Below are 24,709 nucleotides of genomic sequence, written 5' to 3'. Positions count from 1 at the left end.
ATACATTTACAGATTTCACAACACACTCTGTGCCTTCAGGCCCCTACTCCACCACTACCACATATCTACAGTACTAAATCCATGTGTATGTGTGTGTATAGTGTGTGTGTTATCGTGTGTGTGTGTATGCATGTGTCTGTGCATGTGTTTGTGTTGCTTCACTGTTTCATAAGGTGTTTTTGTGGCATGTCTTGTGGGGTATGCTTGGATGTCCAAGCTGTGTGCCAGTAGTTCAGACAAACATTCAACATGTCAATACCTCTCATAAATACAAATCAAATGTTATCAGTCACATGCGTCGAATACAACAGGACCTTATAGTGAAATGCTTATTTACGAGCCCCTAACCAACAATGCAGTTTAAAATATACGGATAAGAATAAGAAATAAAAGTAACAAGTAATTAAAGAGCAGCAGTAAAATAACAATAGTGAGACTATATACAGGGGGGTACTGGTACAGAGTCAATGTGCGGGGGCACCGGTTAGTCGAGGTAATATGTACATGTAGGTAGAGTTATTAAAGTGACTATGCATAGATGGTAACAACAGAGAGTAGCAACAGTGTAAAAGAGGGGGAGAAGGCGTAGGGGGGGTAGTAAAGCAAATAGTCTGGGTTCCATTCTACAGACGTGAGTGCTACTGGTCGGTAGTCATTTAGGCAGGTTACCTTAGTATTCTTGGGTACAGGCACTATGGTGGTCTGCTTAAAACATGTTGGTATTACAGACTCGGACAGGGAGAGGTTGAAAATGTCAGTGAAGACACTTGCCAGTTGGTCAGTGCATGCTCGCAGTACACATCTTGGTAATCCGTCTGGCCTTGCGGCCTTGTGAATGTTGACCTGTTTAAAGGTCTTACTCACATCGACTGTGGAGAGTGTGATCACACAGTCTTCCGGAACAGCTGGTGCTCTCATTCATTCCTCAGTGTTATTTGCCTCGAAGTGAGCGTAGAAGTAGTTTAGCTCGTCTGGTAGGCTCGTGTCACTGGGCAGCTCTCGGCTCTTTGTAGTCTGTAATGGTTTGCAAGCCTTGCCACATCCGGTGAGCGTCAGAGCCGGTTTAGTATGATTTGATCTTAGTCCTGTATTGACGCTTTGCCTGTTTGATGGTTCGTAGGAGGGCATAGCGGGATTTTTTATAAGCCTCCGGGTTAGAGTCCCGCTCCTTGAAAGCGGCAGCTCTAACCTTTAGCTCAGTGCAACTATTGCCTGTAATCCATGGCTTCTGGTTGGGGTATGTACGTACGGTCAATGTGGGGATGACGTCATTGATGCACTTATTGATGAAGCCAATGACTGATGTGGTGTACTCCTCAATGCAATCGGAGGAATCCAGGAACATATTCAAGTGTGTGCTAGCAAAACAGTCCTGTAGCTTAGCATCTGATTCATCTGACCACTTTTTTATTGATCTAGTCACTGGTGCTCAATGCTTTAATTTTTGCTTGTAAGCAGGAATCTGGAGAATATAATTATGGTCAGATTTGCCAAATGTAGGGCGAGGGAGAGCTTTGTATGTGTCTCTGTGTGTGGACTAAAGGTGGTCCAGAGTTTTATTCTCTCTGGTTGCACATTTAACATGCTGATAGAATTTTGGTAACGTTTTCTTGTTTTCTTATGGTGGAAAACAGCTCATTCAATGCTGTCTTAGTGCCAGCCTCCGTCTGTGGTGGTATGTAAACAGCTACCAAAAATACAGATGAGGTAGATAGTGTGGTCTACAGCTTATCGTAAAATAATCTACCTCAAGCGGGCAATAGCTCGAGACTTTCTTAGATATCGTGCACCAGCTGTTACTTACAAAAATACATAGTCCGCCGCCACTTGTCTTACCAGACGCCACTGTTCTATCCTGCCGGTCCAGCGTATAACCAGCCAGCTGTATGTTGATAGTGCCGTCATTCATCCGTTCATCCGTTGGTAGTTTAATCTTCCATGTAGGTCATCTATTTTATTCTCCAGTTTGTACGTTTGCTAGCAGAATGGAAAGAAGTGGAGGTTTTTCGATCGCCTATGAATTTTCAGAAGGCAGCCCGCCCTCTGGCCCCTTTTTCTCTGCCTCCTCTTCACGCAAATCACAGAGATCTGGTCCTGTTCCCGAGAAAGCAGTATATCATTCGCTCGTCAGACTTGTTAAAGGAGAAAAAGGATTCTGCCAGTTCTTGGTGAGTAATCGCAGTCCTGATGTCCAGAAGCTCTTTTCGGTCATAAGAGACGGTAGCGGCAACATTATGTACAAAATAAGTTATAAACAATGCAAATAAACAAACAAAAAAACACAATAGGTTGGGACACATAAACGTCAGCCTTCTTCTCTGGCACCATTGTTACACAATTGTTACAAGTGGTGACGAAGTCAATCTCCCCTTCCCTTTGAGCCAGGAGAGATTGGCATCCATATTTTTAATATTAGCTCTCTGTGTACATCCAAGGCCAGCCGTGCTGCCCTGTTCTGAGGCAATTGCAATTTTCCTAAGTCCTTTTTTGTGACACCTGACCACACGACTGAACAGTAGTCAAGGTGCGACAAAACTAGGGCCAGTAGGACCTGCCTTGTTGATAGTGTTGTTAAGAAGGCAGAAACTAGGGCCTGTAGGACCTGCCTTGTTGATAGTGCTGTTAAGAAGGTAGAGCAGTGCTTTATTATGGACAGACTTCTCCCAATCTTAGCTACTGTTGCGTCAATATGTTTTGACCATGACAGTTTTACAACCCAGGGTTACTCCAAGCAGTTTAGTCACCTCAACTTGCTCAATTTACACATTATTCATTACAAGATTTAGTTGCGGTTTAGGGTTTACTTAATGATTTGTCCCAAATAAAATGCTTTAAATGTTTTAAATATTCAAGACTAACTTATTTCTTACTACCCATTCTGAAACTAACCTCAGCTCTTTGTTAACCTGTTAGGGCTAGGGGGCAGCATTGACACGGCTGGATAAAAAACATACCCGATTTAATCTGGTTACCACTCCTACTCAGTAACTAGAATATGCATATACTTATTACATATGGATAGAAAACACCCTAAATTTTCTAAAACTGTTTGAATGGTGTCTGTGAGTATAACAGAACTCAAATGGCAGGTCAAAACCTGAGAGATTCCTTTACAGGAAGTGGCCTGTCTGACCATTTCTGGAACTTCTTTGCCATCTCTATCATTTACTAAGGATCTCTGCTCTAACGTGACACTTCCCACGTCGTCCATAGGCTCTCATAGCCCGGGAAAAAAGAGAATGTCGTCATTCCAGCCCCAGGCTGAAACACATTATCGCCTTTCTCAAGTGGCCCATCAAGAGACACTAGTTTATGCGCGTGACCCCGACCGCCCCCGCCTTTGGGATTTTTTCCTCTGTTTGCCGAAAAGGAGATTCCCTGTCGGAATTTTATCGCTTTTCTACGAGAAAAATGACGTAAAAATTGATTTTAAACAGCGGTTGACATGCTTCGACGTACGGCAATGGAATACTTTGAATTTTATTGTCAGGAATTGCGCCAAGCGCGCGACACTTCTTTACTATTTCGGATAGTGTCTGGAACGCATCGAACAAAACGCCGCTATTCGGATATAACGATGGATTATTTTGGACCAAACCAACATTTGTTATTGAAGTAGACGTCCTGGGTGTGCATTCTGACGAAGACAACAAAAGGTAATGACATTTTTATAATAGTAAATATGATTATGGTGAGTGCTAAACTTGCCGGGTGTCTAAATAGCGAGCCCGTGATGCCTGGGCTATGTACTTAGAATATTGCAAAATGTGCTTTCACCAAAAAGCTATTTTAAAATCGGACATATCGAGTGCATAGAGGAGGTCTGTATCTATAATTCTTAAAATAATTGTTATGCTTTTTGTGAACGTTTATCGTGAGTAATTTAGTAAAATGTTAGCGAATTCCCCGTAAGTTTGCGGGGGTATGCTAGTTCTGAACGTCACATGCTAATGTAAAAAGCTGGTTTTTGATATAAATATGAACTTGATTGAACAAAACATGCATGTATTGTATAACATAATGTCCTAGGGTTGTCATCTGATGAAGATCATCAAAGGTGAGTGCTGCATTTAGCTGTCTTCTGGGTTTTGGTGACATTATATGCTGGCTTGAAAAATGGGTGTCTGATTATTTCTGGCTTGGTACTCTGCTGACATAATCTAATGTTTTGCTTTCGTTGTAAAGCCTTTTTGAAATCGGACAGTGTGGTTAGATTAACGAGAGTCTTATCTTTAAATGGCTGTAAAATAGTCATATGTTTGAGAAATTGAAGTAATAGGATTTTGAAGATTTTGAAAATCGCGCCACAGGCTGGCAGTGGATGTTACGTAGGTGGGACGAATTCGTCCCGCCGGTCCCATAGAGGTTAAGTGTTGCAGTGCTTTCACTTGCTTTAGTAGCTGATGTGTATAGTGTTGAGTCCTCTGTATACATAGACACACAGGCTTTACTCAAAGCCAGGGGCATGTCGTTAGTAAAGATTTCAAAAAGTAAGGTGCCTTGACAGCTACCCTGGGGAATGCCTGATTATGTTGGAGAGGCTTCCATTAAAGAACACCCTCTGTGTTCTGTTAGACAGGTAAACCTTGATCCACAATATAGCAGGGGGTGTAAAACCATAACTCATAACTTTTTCCAGCAGCAGATTATGATTGATAATGTCAAAAGCTGAACTGAAGTCTAACAAAACAGCTTCCACAAGCTTTTTATTGTCAATTTCTCTCATCCAATCGTCAGTCATGTGTATAAGAGCCGTACATGTTGAATGCCCTCCCTATAAGTGGGCTGAAAATCTCTTGTTCATTTGTTTATTGTGAAATAGCATTGTATCTGGTAAAACACAATTTTGTCCAAAAGTTTACTAAGGGATTGTCTACCATTATGATTAAACCATGATGTTACGGCAAAATTAAATTTGCTCTTAACAACCTTCCTATACAGATGTAATCACTTAATCGCTCCATAGCAAGCTGCTCTATCTGCACTGATTGGTGAAGTAATTTAATGAACTTAATGTAGAAAAATATATATTTCAGAGGTTTAAAAAGGAACAGAAAGGAACAATATAATCCAATCCTTTTTTTATTTATTTGAACCAGTTCGGAACTTTATTTTGCTGGTCGGAAAAGTGGAACCAAACTAAAAAAATATTATGGTTCTGTTCAAAACTAATGGTCTGGAAAATAATTTGGGTTGTGTATTAAAATGGTTGTGTGTTGTAATGGTTGTGTCTTATAAAGGTTATGTGTTGTAATGGCTGTTTGTTGGAATATATTTTTATTTATTTATTTAACTAGGCAAGTCAGTTAAGAACAAACTCTTATTTACAATGACGGCCTACCGGGGAACAGTGGGTTAACCTCTATGGGACCGGCGGGACGAATTCGTCCCACCTACGTAACATCCACTGCCAGCCTGTGGCGCGATTTTCAAAATCTTCAAAATCCTATTACTTCAATTTCTCAAACATATGACTATTTTACAGCCATTTAAAGATAAGACTCTCGTTAATCTAACCACACTGTCCGATTTCAAAAAGGCTTTACAACGAAAGCAAAACATTAGATTATGTCAGCAGAGTACCAAGCCAGAAATAATCAGACACCCATTTTTCAAGCCAGCATATAATGTCACCAAAACCCAGAAGACAGCTAAATGCAGCACTCACCTTTGATGATCTTCATCAGATGACAACCCTAGGACATTATGTTATACAATACATGCATGTTTTGTTCAATCAAGTTCATATTTATATCAAAAACCAGCTTTTTACATTAGCATGTGACGTTCAGAACTAGCATACCCCCGCAAACTTACGGGGAATTCGCTAACATTTTACTAAATTACTCACGATAAACGTTCACAAAAAGCATAACAATTATTTTAAGAATTATAGATACAGACCTCCTCTATGCACTCGATATGTCCGATTTTAAAATAGCTTTTTGGTGAAAGCACATTTTGCAATATTCTAAGTACATAGCCCAGGCATCACGGGCTCGCTATTTAGACACCCGGCAAGTTTAGCACTCACCATAATCATATTTACTATTATAAAAATGTCATTACCTTTTGTTGTCTTCGTCAGAATGCACACCCAGGACGTCTACTTCAATAACAAATGTTGGTTTGGTCCAAAATAATCCATCGTTATATCCGAATAGCGGCGTTTTGTTCGTGCGTTCCAGACACTATCCGAAATAGTAAAGAAGTGTCGCGCGCTTGGCGCAATTCCTGACAATAAAATTCAAAGTATTCCATTGCCGTACGTCGAAGCATGTCAACCGCTGTTTAAAATCAATTTTTACGTCATTTTTCTCGTAGAAAAGCGATAAAATTCCGACAGGGAATCTCCTTTTCGGCAAACAGAGGAAAAAATCCCAAAGGCGGGGGCGGTCGGGGTCACGCGCATAAGCTAGTGTCTCTTGATGGGCCACTTGAGAAAGGCGATAATGTGTTTCAGCCTGGGGCTGGAATGACGACATTCTCTTTTTTCCCGGGCTATGAGAGCCTATGGAAGACGTGGGAAGTGTCACGTTAGAGCAGAGATCCTTAGTAAATGATAGAGATGGCAAAGAAGTTCCAGAAATGGTCAGACAGGCCACTTCCTGTAAAGGAATCTCTCAGGTTTTGACCTGCCATTTGAGTTCTGTTATACTCACAGACACCATTCAAACAGTTTTAGAAAATTTAGGGTGTTTTCTATCCATATGTAATAAGTATATGCATATTCTAGTTACTGAGTAGGAGTGGTAACCAGATTAAATCGGGTATGTTTTTTATCCAGCCGTGTCAATGCTGCCCCCTAGCCCTAACAGGTTAACTGCATTGTTCAGGGGTAGAATGACAGATTTTTACCTTGTCAGCTCGGGGATTTGATCCAGCAACCTCTTGGTTACTGGCCCAACGCTCAAACCACTCAAACCACTGCTGCCCCTTATAGCTGTATGTGTTGTAATGGTTGTGTGTTCTAATAGTTGTGTGTTGTAATGGTTGTGTGGTGTAATGGTTGTGTGTTGTAATGGTTGTGTGTTGTGATGGTTGTGTGTTGTAATGGTTGTGTGGTGTAATGGTTGTGTGTTGTGATGGTTGCTGGCCCAACGCTCAAACCACTCAAACCACTGCTGCCCCTTATAGCTGAATGTGTTGTAATGGTTGTGTGTTGTAATGGTTGTGTGTTGTGATGGTTGTGTGTTGTCATGGTTATGTGTTGTAATGGTTGTGTGGTGTAATGGTTGTGTGTTGTAATGGTTGTGTGTTGTGATGGTTGTGTGTTGTAATGGTTGTGTTGTAATGGTTGTAATGGTTGTGTGTTGTAATGGTTGTGTGTTGTAATGGTTGTGTGTTGTGATGGTTGTGTGTTGTGTGCTGTAATGGTTGTGTGTTGTAATGGTTGTTTGTTGTAATGGTTGTGTGTTGTGTGTTGTAATGGTTGTGTGTTGTAATGGCTGTGTGTTGTAATGGTTGTGTGTTGTAATGGTTGTGTGTTGTAATGGTTGTGTGTTGTGTGTTGTAATGGTCGTGTGTTGTCTGTTGTAATGGTTGTGTGTTGTAATGGTTGTTTGTTGTAATGGTTGTGTGTTGTGTTTTATATTTCCAGGGATCCAGGAAGGCCCTGAATGCAGCAAGTGTAAGAATGACTGGGCTCTGAGAGCTGCTATAGCTCTGCTCTATGTACTATGTGCCCTGCTCACCATTGCCGTGGCTTTGCTCGGACATAAAGGTATGTTTGTCTGTCTGTCTATGTGTCTGTATATCTATCTGTCTGTATGTCTATCTGTCTGTCTTTATTTCATCAGCTTGGGTAACAGTCCAAGTAAATAACCCGGTTAGTAGACCCTACTCTAAATAGCATCCTAAACACACACGGGAGACCGGGGTTAGGGTTGGGATTAGAGTTAGAGTCGTGGCTGTGTTTCTGTTGGTTGAATGTTTTAAAGGCTGTAGGGTTTCACCCCAATAATGAAAGGATAGCATTACATCTATGAGACAACATGGACCTGACTAACACAACACTACATCAATGAGACAACATGGACCTGACTAACACAACACTACATCAATGAGACAACATGGACCTGACTAACACAACACTACATCAATGAGACAACATGGACCTGACTAACACAACACTACATCACTGAGACAACATGGACCTGACTAACACAACACTACATCACTGAGACAACATGGACCTGACTAACACAACACTACATCACTGAGACAACATGGACCTGACTAACACAACACTACATCACTGAGACAACATGGACCTGACTAACACAACACTACATCACTGAGACAACATGGACCTGACTAACACAACACTACATCACTGAGACAACATGGACCTGACTAACACAACACTACATCACTGAGACAACATGGACCTGACTAACACAACACTACATCACTGAGACAACATGGACCTGACTAACACAACACTACATCACTGAGACAACATGGACCTGACTAACACAACACTACATCACTGAGACAACATGGACCTGACTAACACAACACTACATCACTGAGACAACATGGACCTGACTAACACAACACTACATCACTGAGACAACATGGACCTGACTAACACAACACTACATCACTGAGACAACATGGACCTGACTAACACAACACTACATCACTGAGACAACATGGACCTGACTAACACAACACTACATCACTGAGACAACATGGACCTGACTAACACAACACTACATCACTGAGACAACATGGACCTGACTAACACAACACTACATCACTGAGACAACATGGACCTGACTAACACAACACTACATCACTGAGACAACATGGACCTGACTAACACAACACTACATCACTGAGACAACATGGACCTGACTAACACAACACTACATCACTGAGACAACATGGACCTGACTAACACAACACTACATCACTGAGACAACATGGACCAGACTAACACAACACTACATCACTGAGACAACATGGACCTGACTAACACAACACTACATCACTGAGACAACATGGACCTGACTAACACAACACTACATCACTGAGACAACATGGACCTGACTAACACAACACTACATCACTGAGACAACATGGACCTGACTAACACAACACTACATCACTGAGACAACATGGACCTGACTAACACAACACTACATCACTGAGACAACATGGACCTGACTAACACAACACTACATCACTGAGACAACATGGACCTGACTAACACAACACTACATCACTGAGACAACATGGACCTGACTAACACAACACTACATCACTGAGACAACATGGACCTGACTAACACAACACTACATCACTGAGACAACATGGACCTGACTAACACAACACTACATCACTGAGACAACATGGACCTGACTAACACAACACTACATCACTGAGACAACATGGACCTGACTAACACAACACTACATCACTGAGACAACATGGACCTGACTAACACAACACTACATCACTGAGACAACATGGACCTGACTAACACAACACTACATCACTGAGACAACATGGACCTGACTAACACAACACTACATCACTGAGACAACATGGACCTGACTAACACAACACTACATCACTGAGACAACATGGACCTGACTAACACAACACTACATCACTGAGACAACATGGACCTGACTAACACAACACTACATCACTGAGACAACATGGACCAGACTAACACAACACTACATCACTGAGACAACATGGACCTGACTAACACAACACTACATCACTGAGACAACATGGACCTGACTAACACAACACTACATCACTGAGACAACATGGACCTGACTAACACAACACTACATCACTGAGACAACATGGACCTGACTAACACAACACTACATCACTGAGACAACATGGACCTGACTAACACAACACTACATCACTGAGACAACATGGACCTGACTAACACAACACTACATCACTGAGACAACATGGACCTGACTAACACAACACTACATCACTGAGACAACATGGACCTGACTAACACAACATTACATCACTGAGACAACATGGACCTGACTAACACAACACTACATCACTGAGACAACATGGACCTGACTAACACAACACTACATCACTGAGACAACATGGACCTGACTAACACAACACTACATCACTGAGACAACATGGACCTGACTAACACAACACTACATCACTGAGACAACATGGACCTGACTAACACAACACTACATCACTGAGACAACATGGACCTGACTAACACAACACTACATCACTGAGACAACATGGACCTGACTAACAACACACTACATCACCGAGACAACATTAATCAGACTAACACAACACTACATCACTGAGACAACATGGACCTGACTAACACAACACTACATCACTGAGACAACATGGACCTGACTAACACAACATTACATCACTGAGACAACATGGACCAGACTAACACAACACTACATCACTGAGACAACATGGACCTGACTAACACAACACTACATCACTGAGACAACATGGACCTGACTAACACAACACTACATCACTGAGACAACATAGACCAGACTAACACAACATTACATCACTGAGACAACATGGACCTGACTAACACAACACTACATCACTGAGACAACATGGACCTGACTAACACAACACTACATCACTGAGACAACATGGACCTGACTAACACAACACTACATCACTGAGACAACATGGACCTGACTAACACAACACTACATCACTGAGACAACATGGACCTGACTAACACAACACTACATCACTGAGACAACATGGACCTGACTAACACAACACTACATCACTGAGACAACATGGACCTGACTAACACAACACTACATCACTGAGACAACATGGACCTGACTAACACAACACTACATCACTGAGACAACATGGACCTGACTAACACAACACTACATCACTGAGACAACATGGACCTGACTAACACAACACTACATCACTGAGACAACATGGACCTGACTAACACAACACTTCATCACTGAGACAACATGGACCTCACTAACACAACACTACATCACTGAGACAACATGGACCAGACTAACACAACACTACATCACTGAGACAACATGGACCTGACTAACACAACACTACATCACTGAGACAACATGGACCTGACTAACAATACACTACATCACTGAGACAACATGGACCTGACTAACACAACACTACATCACTGAGACAACATGGACCTGACTAACACAACACTACATCACTGAGACAACATGGACCTGACTAACACAACACTACATCACTGAGACAACATGGACCTGACTAACACAACACTACATCACTGAGACAACATGGACCTGACTAACACAACACTACATCACTGAGACAACATGGACCTGACTAACACAACACTACATCACTGAGACAACATGGACCTGACTAACACAACACTACATCACTGAGACAACATGGACCTGACTAACACAACACTACATCACTGAGACAACATGGACCTGACTAACACAACACTACATCACTGAGACAACATGGACCTGACTAACACAACACTACATCACTGAGACAACATGGACCTGACTAACACAACACTACATCACTGAGACAACATGGACCTGACTAACACAACACTACATCACTGAGACAACATGGACCTGACTAACACAACACTACATCACTGAGACAACATGGACCTGACTAACACAACACTACATCACTGAGACAACATGGACCTGACTAACACAACACTACATCACTGAGACAACATGGACCTGACTAACACAACACTACATCACTGAGACAACATGGACCTGACTAACACAACACTACATCACTGAGACAACATGGACCTGACTAACACAACACTACATCACTGAGACAACATGGACCTGACTAACACAACACTACATCACTGAGACAACATGGACCTGACTAACACAACACTACATCACTGAGACAACATGGACCTGACTAACACAACACTACATCACTGAGACAACATGGACCTGACTAACACAACATTACATCACTGAGACAACATGGACCTGACTAACACAACACTACATCACTGAGACAACATGGACCTGACTAACACAACACTACATCACTGAGACAACATGGACCTGACTAACACAACACTACATCACTGAGACAACATGGACCTGACTAACACAACATTACATCACTGAGACAACATGGACCTGACTAACACAACACTACATCACTGAGACAACATGGACCTGACTAACACAACACTACATCACTGAGACAACATGGACCTGACTAACACAACACTACATCACTGAGACAACATGGACCTGACTAACACAACACTACATCACTGAGACAACATGGACCTGACTAACACAACACTACATCACTGAGACAACATGGACCTGACTAACACAACACTACATCACTGAGACAACATGGACCTGACTAACACAACACTACATCACTGAGACAACATGGACCTGACTAACACAACACTACATCACTGAGACAACATGGACCTGACTAACACAACACTACATCACTGAGACAACATGGACCTGACTAACACAACACTACATCACTGAGACAACATGGACCTGACTAACACAACACTACATCACTGAGACAACATGGACCTGACTAACACAACACTACATCACTGAGACAACATGGACCTGACTAACACAACACTACATCACTGAGACAACATGGACCTGACTAACACAACACTACATCACTGAGACAACATGGACCTGACTAACACAACACTACATCACTGAGACAACATGGACCTGACTAACACAACACTACATCACTGAGACAACATGGACCTGACTAACACAACACTACATCACTGAGACAACATGGACCTGACTAACACAACACTACATCACTGAGACAACATGGACCTGACTAACACAACACTACATCACTGAGACAACATGGACCTGACTAACACAACACTACATCACTGAGACAACATGGACCTGACTAACACAACACTACATCACTGAGACAACATGGACCTGACTAACACAACACTACATCACTGAGACAACATGGACCTGACTAACACAACACTACATCACTGAGACAACATGGACCTGACTAACACAACACTACATCACTGAGACAACATGGACCTGACTAACACAACACTACATCACTGAGACAACATGGACCTGACTAACACAACACTACATCACTGAGACAACATGGACCTGACTAACACAACACTACATCACTGAGACAACATGGACCTGACTAACACAACACTACATCACTGAGACAACATGGACCTGACTAACACAACACTACATCACTGAGACAACATGGACCTGACTAACACAACACTACATCACTGAGACAACATGGACCAGACTAACACAACACTACATCACTGAGACAACATGGACCTGACTAACACAACACTACATCACTGAGACAACATGGACCTGACTAACACAACACTACATCACTGAGACAACATGGACCTGACTAACACAACACTACATCACTGAGACAACATGGACCAGACTAACACAACACTACATCACTGAGACAACATGGACCTGACTAACACAACACTACATCACTGAGACAACATGGACCTGACTAACACAACACTACATCACTGAGACAACATGGACCTGACTAACACAACACTACATCACTGAGACAACATGGACCTGACTAACACAACACTACATCACTGAGACAACATGGACCTGACTAACACAACACTACATCACTGAGACAACATGGACCTGACTAACACAACACTACATCACTGAGACAACATGGACCTGACTAACACAACACTACATCACTGAGACAACATGGACCTGACTAACACAACACTACATCACTGAGACAACATGGACCTGACTAACACAACACTACATCACTGAGACAACATGGACCTGACTAACACAACACTACATCACTGAGACAACATGGACCTGACTAACACAACACTACATCACTGAGACAACATGGACCTAGACTAACACAACACTACATCACTGAGACAACATGGACCTGACTAACACAACACTACATCACTGAGACAACATGGACCTGACTAACACAACACTACATCACTGAGACAACATGGACCTGACTAACACAACACTACATCACTGAGACAACATGGACCTGACTAACACAACACTACATCACTGAGACAACATGGACCTGACTAACACAACACTACATCACTGAGACAACATGGACCTGACTAACACAACACTACATCACTGAGACAACATGGACCTGACTAACACAACACTACATCACTGAGACAACATGGACCTGACTAACACAACACTACATCACTGAGACAACATGGACCTGACTAACACAACACTACATCACTGAGACAACATGGACCTGACTAACACAACACTACATCACTGAGACAACATGGACCTGACTAACACAACACTACATCACTGAGACAACATGGACCTGACTAACACAACACTACATCACTGAGACAACATGGACCTGACTAACACAACACTACATCACTGAGACAACATGGACCTGACTAACACAACACTACATCACTGAGACAACATGGACCTGACTAACACAACACTACATCACTGAGACAACATGGACCTGACTAACACAACACTACATCACTGAGACAACATGGACCTGACTAACACAACACTACATCACTGAGACAACATGGACCTGACTAACACAACACTACATCACTGAGACAACATGGACCTGACTAACACAACACTACATCACTGAGACAACATGGACCTGACTAACACAACACTACATCACTGAGACAACATGGACCTGACTAACACAACACTACATCACTGAGACAACATGGACCTGACTAACACAACACTACATCACTGAGACAACATGGACCTGACTAACACAACACTACATCACTGAGACAACATGGACCTGACTAACACAACACTACATCACTGAGACAACATGGACCTGACTAACACAACACTACATCACTGAGACAACATGGACCTGACTAACACAACACTACATCACTGAGACAACATGGACCTGACTAACACAACACTACATCACTGAGACAACATGGACCTGACTAACACAACACTACATCACTGAGACAACATGGACCTGACTAACACAACACTACATCACTGAGACAACATGGACCTGACTAACACAACACTACATCACTGAGACAACATGGACCTGACTAACACAACACTACATCACTGAGACAACATGGACCTGACTAACACAACACTACATCACTGAGACAACATGGACCTGACTAACACAACACTACATCACTGAGACAACATGGACCTGACTAACACAACACTACATCACTGAGACAACATGGACCTGACTAACACAACACTACATCACTGAGACAACATGGACCTGACTAACACAACACTACATCACTGAGACAACATGGACCTGACTAACACAACACTACATCACTGAGACAACATGGACCTGACTAACACAACACTACATCACTGAGACAACATGGACCTGACTAACACAACACTACATCACTGAGACAACATGGACCTGACTAACACAACACTACATCACTGAGACAACATGGACCTGACTAACACAACACTACATCACTGAGACAACATGGACCTGACTAACACAACACTACATCACTGAGACAACATGGACCTGACTAACACAACACTACATCACTGAGACAACATGGACCTGACTAACACAACACTACATCACTGAGACAACATGGACCTGACTAACACAACACTACATCACTGAGACAACATGGACCTGACTAACACAACACTACATCACTGAGACAACATGGACCTGACTAACACAACACTACATCACTGAGACAACATGGACCTGACTAACACAACACTACATCACTGAGACAACATGGACCTGACTAACACAACACTACATCACTGAGACAACATGGACCTGACTAACACAACACTACATCACTGAGACAACATGGACCTGACTAACACAACACTACATCACTGAGACGACATGGACCTGACTAACACAACATTACATCACTGAGACAACATAGACCAGACTAACACAACATTACATCACTGAGACAACATGGACCAGACTAACACAACACTACATCACTGAGACAACATGGACCTGACTAACACAACACTACATCAGTGAGACAACATGGACCAGACTAACACAACACTACATCACTGAGACAACATGGACCTGACTAACACAACATTACATCACTGAGACAACATGGATCAGACTAACCTTTACACAACACTACATCACTGAGACAACATGGACCTGACTAACACAACACTACATCACTGAGACAACATGGACCTGACTAACACAACACTACATCACTGAGACAACATGGACCTGACTAACACAACACTACATCACTGAGACAACATGGACCTGACTAACACAACACTACATCACTGAGACAACATGGACCTGACTAACACAACACTACATCACTGAGACAACATGGACCTGACTAACACAACACTTCATCACTGAGACAACATGGACCTCACTAACACAACACTACATCACTGAGACAACATGGACCTGACTAACACAACACTACATCACTGAGACAACATGGACCTGACTAACACAACACTACAACACTGAGAAACATGGACCTGACTAACAATACACTACATCACTGAGACAACATGGACCAGACTAACTCAACACTACATCACTGAGACAACATGGACCTGACTAACAAAACACTACATCACTGAGACAACATGGACCTGACTAACACAACATTACATCACTGAGACAACATGGACCTGACTAACACAACACTACATCACTGAGACAACATGGACCTGACTAACACAACACTACATCACTGAGACAACATGGACCTGACTAACACAACACTACATCACTGAGACAACATGGACCTGACTAACACAACACTACATCACTGAGACAACATGGACCTGACTAACACAACATTACATCACTGAGACAACATGGACCAGACTAACACAACACTACATCACTGAGACAACATGGACCTGACTAACACAACACTACATCACTGAGACAACATGGACCTGACTAACACAACACTACATCACTGAGACAACATGGACCAGACTAACACAACACTACATCACTGAGACAACATGGACCTGACTAACACAACACTACATCACTGAGACAACATGGACCTGACTAACACAACACTACATCACTGAGACAACATGGACCTGACTAACACAACACTACATCACTGAGACAACATGGACCTGACTAACACAACACTACATCACTGAGACAACATGGACCTGACTAACACAACACTACATCACTGAGACAACATGGACCTGACTAACACAACACTACATCACTGAGACAACATGGACCTGACTAACACAACACTACATCACTGAGACAACATGGACCTGACTAACACAACACTACATCACTGAGACAACATGGACCTGACTAACACAACACTACATCACTGAGACAACATGGACCTGACTAACACAACACTACATCACTGAGACAACATGGACCTGACTAACACAACACTACATCACTGAGACAACATGGACCTGACTAACACAACACTACATCACTGAGACAACATGGACCTGACTAACACAACACTACATCACTGAGACAACATGGACCTGACTAACACAACACTACATCACTGAGACAACATGGACCTGACTAACACAACACTACATCACTGAGACAACATGGACCTGACTAACACAACACTACATCACTGAGACAACATGGACCTGACTAACACAACACTACATCACTGAGACAACATGGACCTGACTAACACAACACTACATCACTGAGACAACATGGACCTGACTAACACAACACTACATCACTGAGACAACATGGACCTGACTAACACAACACTACATCACTGAGACAACATGGACCTGACTAACACAACACTACATCACTGAGACAACATGGACCTGACTAACACAACACTACATCACTGAGACAACATGGACCTGACTAACACAACACTACATCACTGAGACAACATGGACCTGACTAACACAACACTACATCACTGAGACAACATGGACCTGACTAACACAACACTACATCACTGAGACAACATGGACCTGACTAACACAACACTACATCACTGAGACAACATGGACCTGACTAACACAACACTACATCACTGAGACAACATGGACCTGACTAACACAACACTACATCACTGAGACAACATGGACCTGACTAACACAACACTACATCACTGAGACAACATGGACCTGACTAACACAACACTACATCACTGAGACAACATGGACCTGACTAACACAACACTACATCACTGAGACAACATGGACCTGACTAACACAACACTACATCACTGAGACAACATGGACCTGACTAACACAACACTACATCACTGAGACAACATGGACCTGACTAACACAACACTACATCACTGAGACAACATGGACCTGACTAACACAACACTACATCACTGAGACAACATGGACCTGACTAACACAACACTACATCACTGAGACAACATGGACCTGACTAACACAACACTACATCACTGAGACAACATGGACCTGACTAACACAACACTACATCACTGAGACAACATGGACCTGACTAACACAACACTACATCACTGAGACAACATGGACCTGACTAACACAACACTACATCACTGAGACAACATGGACCTGACTAACACAACACTACATCACTGAGACAACATGGACCTGACTAACACAACACTACATCACTGAGACAACATGGACCTGACTAACACAACACTACATCACTGAGACAACATGGACCTGACTAACACAACACTACATCACTGAGACAACATGGACCTGACTAACACAACATTACATCACTGAGACAACATGGACCTGACTAACACAACACTACATCACTGAGACAACATGGACCTGACTAACACAACACTACATCACTGAGACAACATGGACCTGACTAACACAACACTACATCACTGAGACAACATGGACCTGACTAACACAACACTACATCACTGAGACAACATGGACCTGACTAACACAACACTACATCACTGAGACAACATGGACCTGACTAACACAACACTACATCACTGAGACAACATGGACCTGACTAACACAACACTACATCACTGAGACAACATGGACCTGACTAACACAACACTACATCACTGAGACAACATGGACCTGACTAACACAACACTACATCACTGAGACAACATGGACCTGACTAACACAACACTACATCACTGAGACAACATGGACCTGACTAACACAACACTACATCACTGAGACAACATGGACCTGACTAACACAACACTACATCACTGAGACAACATGGACCTGACTAACACAACACTACATCACTGAGACAACATGGACCTGACTAACACAACACTACATCACTGAGACAACATGGACCAGACTAACACAACACTACATCACTGAGACAACATGGACCTGACTAACACAACACTACATCACTGAGACAACATGGACCTGACTAACACAACACTACATCACTGAGACAACATGGACCTGACTAACACAACACTACATCACTGAGACAACATGGACCTGACTAACACAACACTACATCACTGAGACAACATGGACCTGACTAACACAACACTACATCACTGAGACAACATGGACCTGACTAACACAACACTACATCACTGAGACAACATGGACCTGACTAACACAACACTACATCACTGAGACAACATGGACCTGACTAACACAACACTACATCACTGAGACAACATGGACCTGACTAACACAACACTACATCACTGAGACAACATGGACCTGACTAACACAACATTACATCACTGAGACAACATGGACCTGACTAACACAACACTACATCACTGAGACAACATGGACCTGACTAACACAACACTACATCACTGAGACAACATGGACCTGACTAACACAACACTACATCAATGAGACAACATGGACCAGACTAACACAACACTACATCACTGAGATAACATGGACCTGACTAACCTTTACACAACACTATATCACTGAGAGAACATGGACCTGACTAACACAATACATCACTGAGACAACATGGACCTGACTAACACAACACTACATCACTGAGACAACATGGACCTGACTAACACAACACTACATCACTGAGACAACATGGACCTGACTAACACAACACTACATCACTGAGACAACATGGACCTGACTAACACAACACTACATCACTGAGACAACATGGACCTGACTAACACAACACTACATCACTGAGACAACATGGACCTGACTAACACAACACTACATCACTGAGACAACATGGACCTGACTAACACAACACTACATCACTGAGACAACATGGACCTGACTAACACAACACTACATCACTGAGACAACATGGACCTGACTAACACAACACTACATCACTGAGACAACATGGACCTGACTAACACAACACTACATCACTGAGACAACATGGACCTGACTAACACAACACTACATCACTGAGACAACATGGACCTGACTAACACAACACTACATCACTGAGACAACATGGACCTGACTAACACAACACTACATCACTGAGACAACATGGACCTGACTAACACAACACTACATCACTGAGACAACATGGACCAGACTAACACAACACTACATCACTGAGACAACATGGACCTGACTAACACAACACTACATCACTGAGACAACATGGACCTGACTAACACAACACTACATCACTGAGACAACATGGACCTGACTAACACAACACTACATCACTGAGACAACATGGACCTGACTAACACAACACTACATCACTGAGACGACATGGACCTGACTAACACAACATTACATCACTGAGACAACATAGACCAGACTAACACAACATTACATCACTGAGACAACATGGACCTGACTAACCACAACACTACATCACTGAGAAAACATGGACCTGACTAACACAATACTACATCAATGAGACAACATGGACCTGACTAACCTTTACACAACACTACATCACTGAGACAACATGGACCAGACTAACACAACACTACATCAGTGAGACAACATGGACCTGACTAACACAACACTACATCCCTGAGACAACATGGACCAGACTAACCTTTACACAACACTACATCAGTGAGACAACATTACCATTGGACAAACAATATACACAAAAGCAAATACCTCCAATTTCAATGGCAGATCATCCAAAACATGTTGGAAATTGCAGATGCCTAATGGACCATGTAATAAACCAAAAATCTTATAGATGGCGCGTGCGCTCTACCGTCAGAAACCATATCGCAGATTGACAGAAATTCACATCTCAATGTTGAAATTACAAATATCAAAACCATCGTAAAAAGTATTTTTTCAGTTTTTTTCTAATTGTTTGTAAATTATCTATTACTAACAAACCATATGGATATATTTTTGTCTTATTTTATGTGATTTTGTCCATAAGGCCTATGTTATGTCTGTATCAAGCATATAATACCCCAAATGCGCGAAAGTTCCACTTTTACATATGATCATAGGAAGTCAGGTTCCAAACCCAAAAGTCAGTGAAACATGTCCAAATGGCATATTTAACATCCAAATGCTACATGTAAGTATTGAAAGTACCAAATCAGGATGTCATGTTCATTTGCCACATATGATCACAGAAAGTCAGGTTCCAAACTCCAAAGTCAACAAACCATGTCCAAATGGCCTTTATAATGACCAAATGGTATATATCAGTATGTTAAGTCCCAAATCAGCCTAGAAGGTCTATTTGCCATGTTTGAGTATTGGAAGTCAGAATTTTCATTTCAAAGTAGTGAACCAACAATCCAACTGAACTGCTATGTTCTAGCACTGAGATATGGCCTGCCCAATTCAGGATATTTCCACTGGAAATCCCTTTTCAAATATATTGAAAATCGACACTGTTCAATGCAGTATAATATGCTGGCGCTGGCAATATACTATATGTGCAATGGACACTGTGGGAAATCCCTATTTATATATATTGACATTGGAGACTGTCCAATGTCGTATAACATGTTGGCAACATATTGTATGTGTAATGGACACTTTCGATTAACCATATATTACAATGGGCATTTACTATCACAAATTGGACATGCTGTTACATTGCTGAAATGCCCAATTGTTGGGCTCATTGAACTCGGGACAGACTAGCAGAGCTATTTTTTTCTCTCCCTCACTCGTTGGTGTTGATTTCAGCCTGTCTATTTGGTGATGGTAAATAACTGCTTAAATACATTGGAAATGGACAGTGTCCATTAGACATTTGCAGTATGAAATGTTAGCACTGGCAATATATAATATGGCCAATGGACACTGCCCAAAAGCAATATATTACAATTGTCATTTACCGTCACGAATTGGACATGCAGTTAAAGGGCTTAAATGAATAGTCCACTACAGGGACACTACAGTACATGTACACTCTATCTGTGCTGTCCTTGGACTGTTTTGCTCTACGACCTCCACAAGTGTCAGGAGAGTCATCTGAAGTTGATACAGCCAATCTGCCAACTTCTGAATGTACCGCCCAAATCATTTGGACTACACACTAATATGACGCCTCTGCAAAGATGAGACTCTCACGAACATGTACATGTTTGGCTCTAGGATGCCCACAGGCCTCACAAGACTCCACCACAGGCCTCACAAGGTCCCCCGGTACCAGTTGAAAAAATGTATGGAACTATATATGGAGACTGTTTACATGGGGTTAAATACATAGAAGAAAAATAACACGTTTGTTGATCTTATATTTGTCAGCTATAGGACAAACACTTCAGAACAAACTTCCTTTAGATTTTTTTGGGGGACTACCTGTTGTTCCTTGTAGTGACATGTTTTAAAAAACATATAGCTTAGTAGATGTGGAATTGACTCAGAGAGAATGCTTGTGCGTGCACTGATGTAATGCAACAATATTCAAGTAATAGGCCGTTTTAAAACTCTGCAGGCGCAATTATTTACAATAACAAATAGGGTAACACCTGAAAACCAGATGGATATGTGTAAATTAGACACTCATTTGGTTCTTATATTACTGTAGCATAGTCTACTGTATGCTGCAGCAAATGTAGGGACTACCTGTCACAAGAAAAGATTTTACCATGATGAGATAATAGGTCTACCTGCATTGTGAACCCCGTGGGAATCTAACCCACAACCTTAGTGTTGCAAGTGCCATGTTCTACCAACAGCCAAACGGGTCCATAAATCTAGGTAAATCTGTAACCGGGTTCCTGTCATTCAACCCTACTGACTGACTAGTGGAGGGATGTTGTACTGGATACCTGGCAGGATGACAGAATGACTGACTGACTGACTGGCTGGTTACCTTACTGACTGACTGACTGACTGATTACCTGACTGACTGACTGACAGGTTACCTGACTGACTAACTAGTGGAGGGATGGTGTACTGGATACCTGGCAGGATGACAGAATGACTGACTGACTGACTGACTGGCTGGTTACCTTACTGACTGACTGACTGACTAGTTACCTGACTGACTGACTGACTGACTGGTTACCTGACTGACTGACTGACTGACTGACTGGTTACCTGACTGACTGACTGGTTACCTGACTGACTGACTGGTTACCTGGCTGACTGTCTGGCTGACTGGCTGTCTTACTGGTTCCCTTACTGACTAACTGGCTGACTGGTTACATGACGGACTGACTGACTAACTGGGTGGCTGACTTACTAGCTGGCTAACCTGCTGACTGGCTAGCTGGCTGAATTGCTGGCAGACTAACTGACTGACTGATTCCCTTACTGACGAATTGGCTGACTGGTTACCTGACTTACTGACTGGCTGGCTGACTGGTTTCCTTACTGACTAATTGGCTGAATGGTTACTTGACTGACTGACTAACTGGCTGGCTGTTTTCGTCCTAGTGGTCCAGCGAGTGGACAATGTGACAGAAGAGATGCAGAACTATGGTGGGAAGATCACAGCGGTGGAAACAGACTTGAAGAAGCTTGGTGAGTCTTCAGTGTGTTAGCTAGTGTGACATTCTGTTGTTACTCTATGACTATTGTTGTTATTTTTGATGATGTTGTTATGTTGTTGTTGATGATGATGATGTTGTTGATGTCGTTGTTGACTATGTAGATGACCAGACAGGGGAGAAGGCCGCCAACGCCAGCAGTGATATCTCAACCTTTAAGTCAGACATCCAAACGCTTCAGAGCCAGCTAGACAACGTGTCCCAGAGGGCCTCTACTAACCATGCTGTGCTGAATCAGCTACAGGTCACAGGAGAGGACATGCAGAGTAGCCAGGCGTCCCTACAGAGTTTACTGGACGGCAGCACTGCCTCACTACACAGTGTCAACACTACCCTGGCCTCATATGGAGGGATAATAGGAGGGCTGCAGACAGATTCCACCAGGCTGCAGGACGGACTACAGAGACAAGTCCAGGAGCAGGGGCAGACACAGGTCTAGTATCTATTAAAAACAAACATTTTAAGTAAGAAGTAGGCATTGATCTGAAGCTGAAAAAGAAAGGAAATCCACGTGTTCGACACAGTCAGTCATATAGATATAGAGGTCTTTAGAGCCTGTCTGCATTCCTGATTTCGGTATCTGTTAGCTTACCTGTGTGATATTCAATTAAGCTCAGAACCATTTGTTTTGCAAACATGGTCCTGTTTTAT

General features: G+C 42.4%; 1 protein-coding gene across 3 annotated transcripts in view; it reads left to right on the top strand.

Moving 5' to 3' along the window:
* The window catches only part of LOC106592074 (collectin-12), a 133,729-nt gene that overhangs the window by 58,383 nt on the left and 50,637 nt on the right, over window positions 1–24,709 (top strand). For all 3 annotated transcript variants that reach the window (XM_045694578.1, XM_045694577.1, XM_045694579.1), the window contains exons 3-5: window positions 7,601–7,723; window positions 23,946–24,032; window positions 24,163–24,491. In XM_045694578.1, coding sequence (XP_045550534.1) covers window positions 7,601–7,723; window positions 23,946–24,032; window positions 24,163–24,491 — 539 coding nt within the window. The remainder of the gene's footprint in view (window positions 1–7,600; window positions 7,724–23,945; window positions 24,033–24,162; window positions 24,492–24,709) is intronic.

This window comes from Salmo salar, chromosome ssa14, assembly GCF_905237065.1.
Source record: "Salmo salar chromosome ssa14, Ssal_v3.1, whole genome shotgun sequence".
NCBI lineage: Eukaryota > Metazoa > Chordata > Actinopteri > Salmoniformes > Salmonidae > Salmo > Salmo salar.
This window is presented reverse-complemented; position numbering and strand designations above follow the sequence as displayed.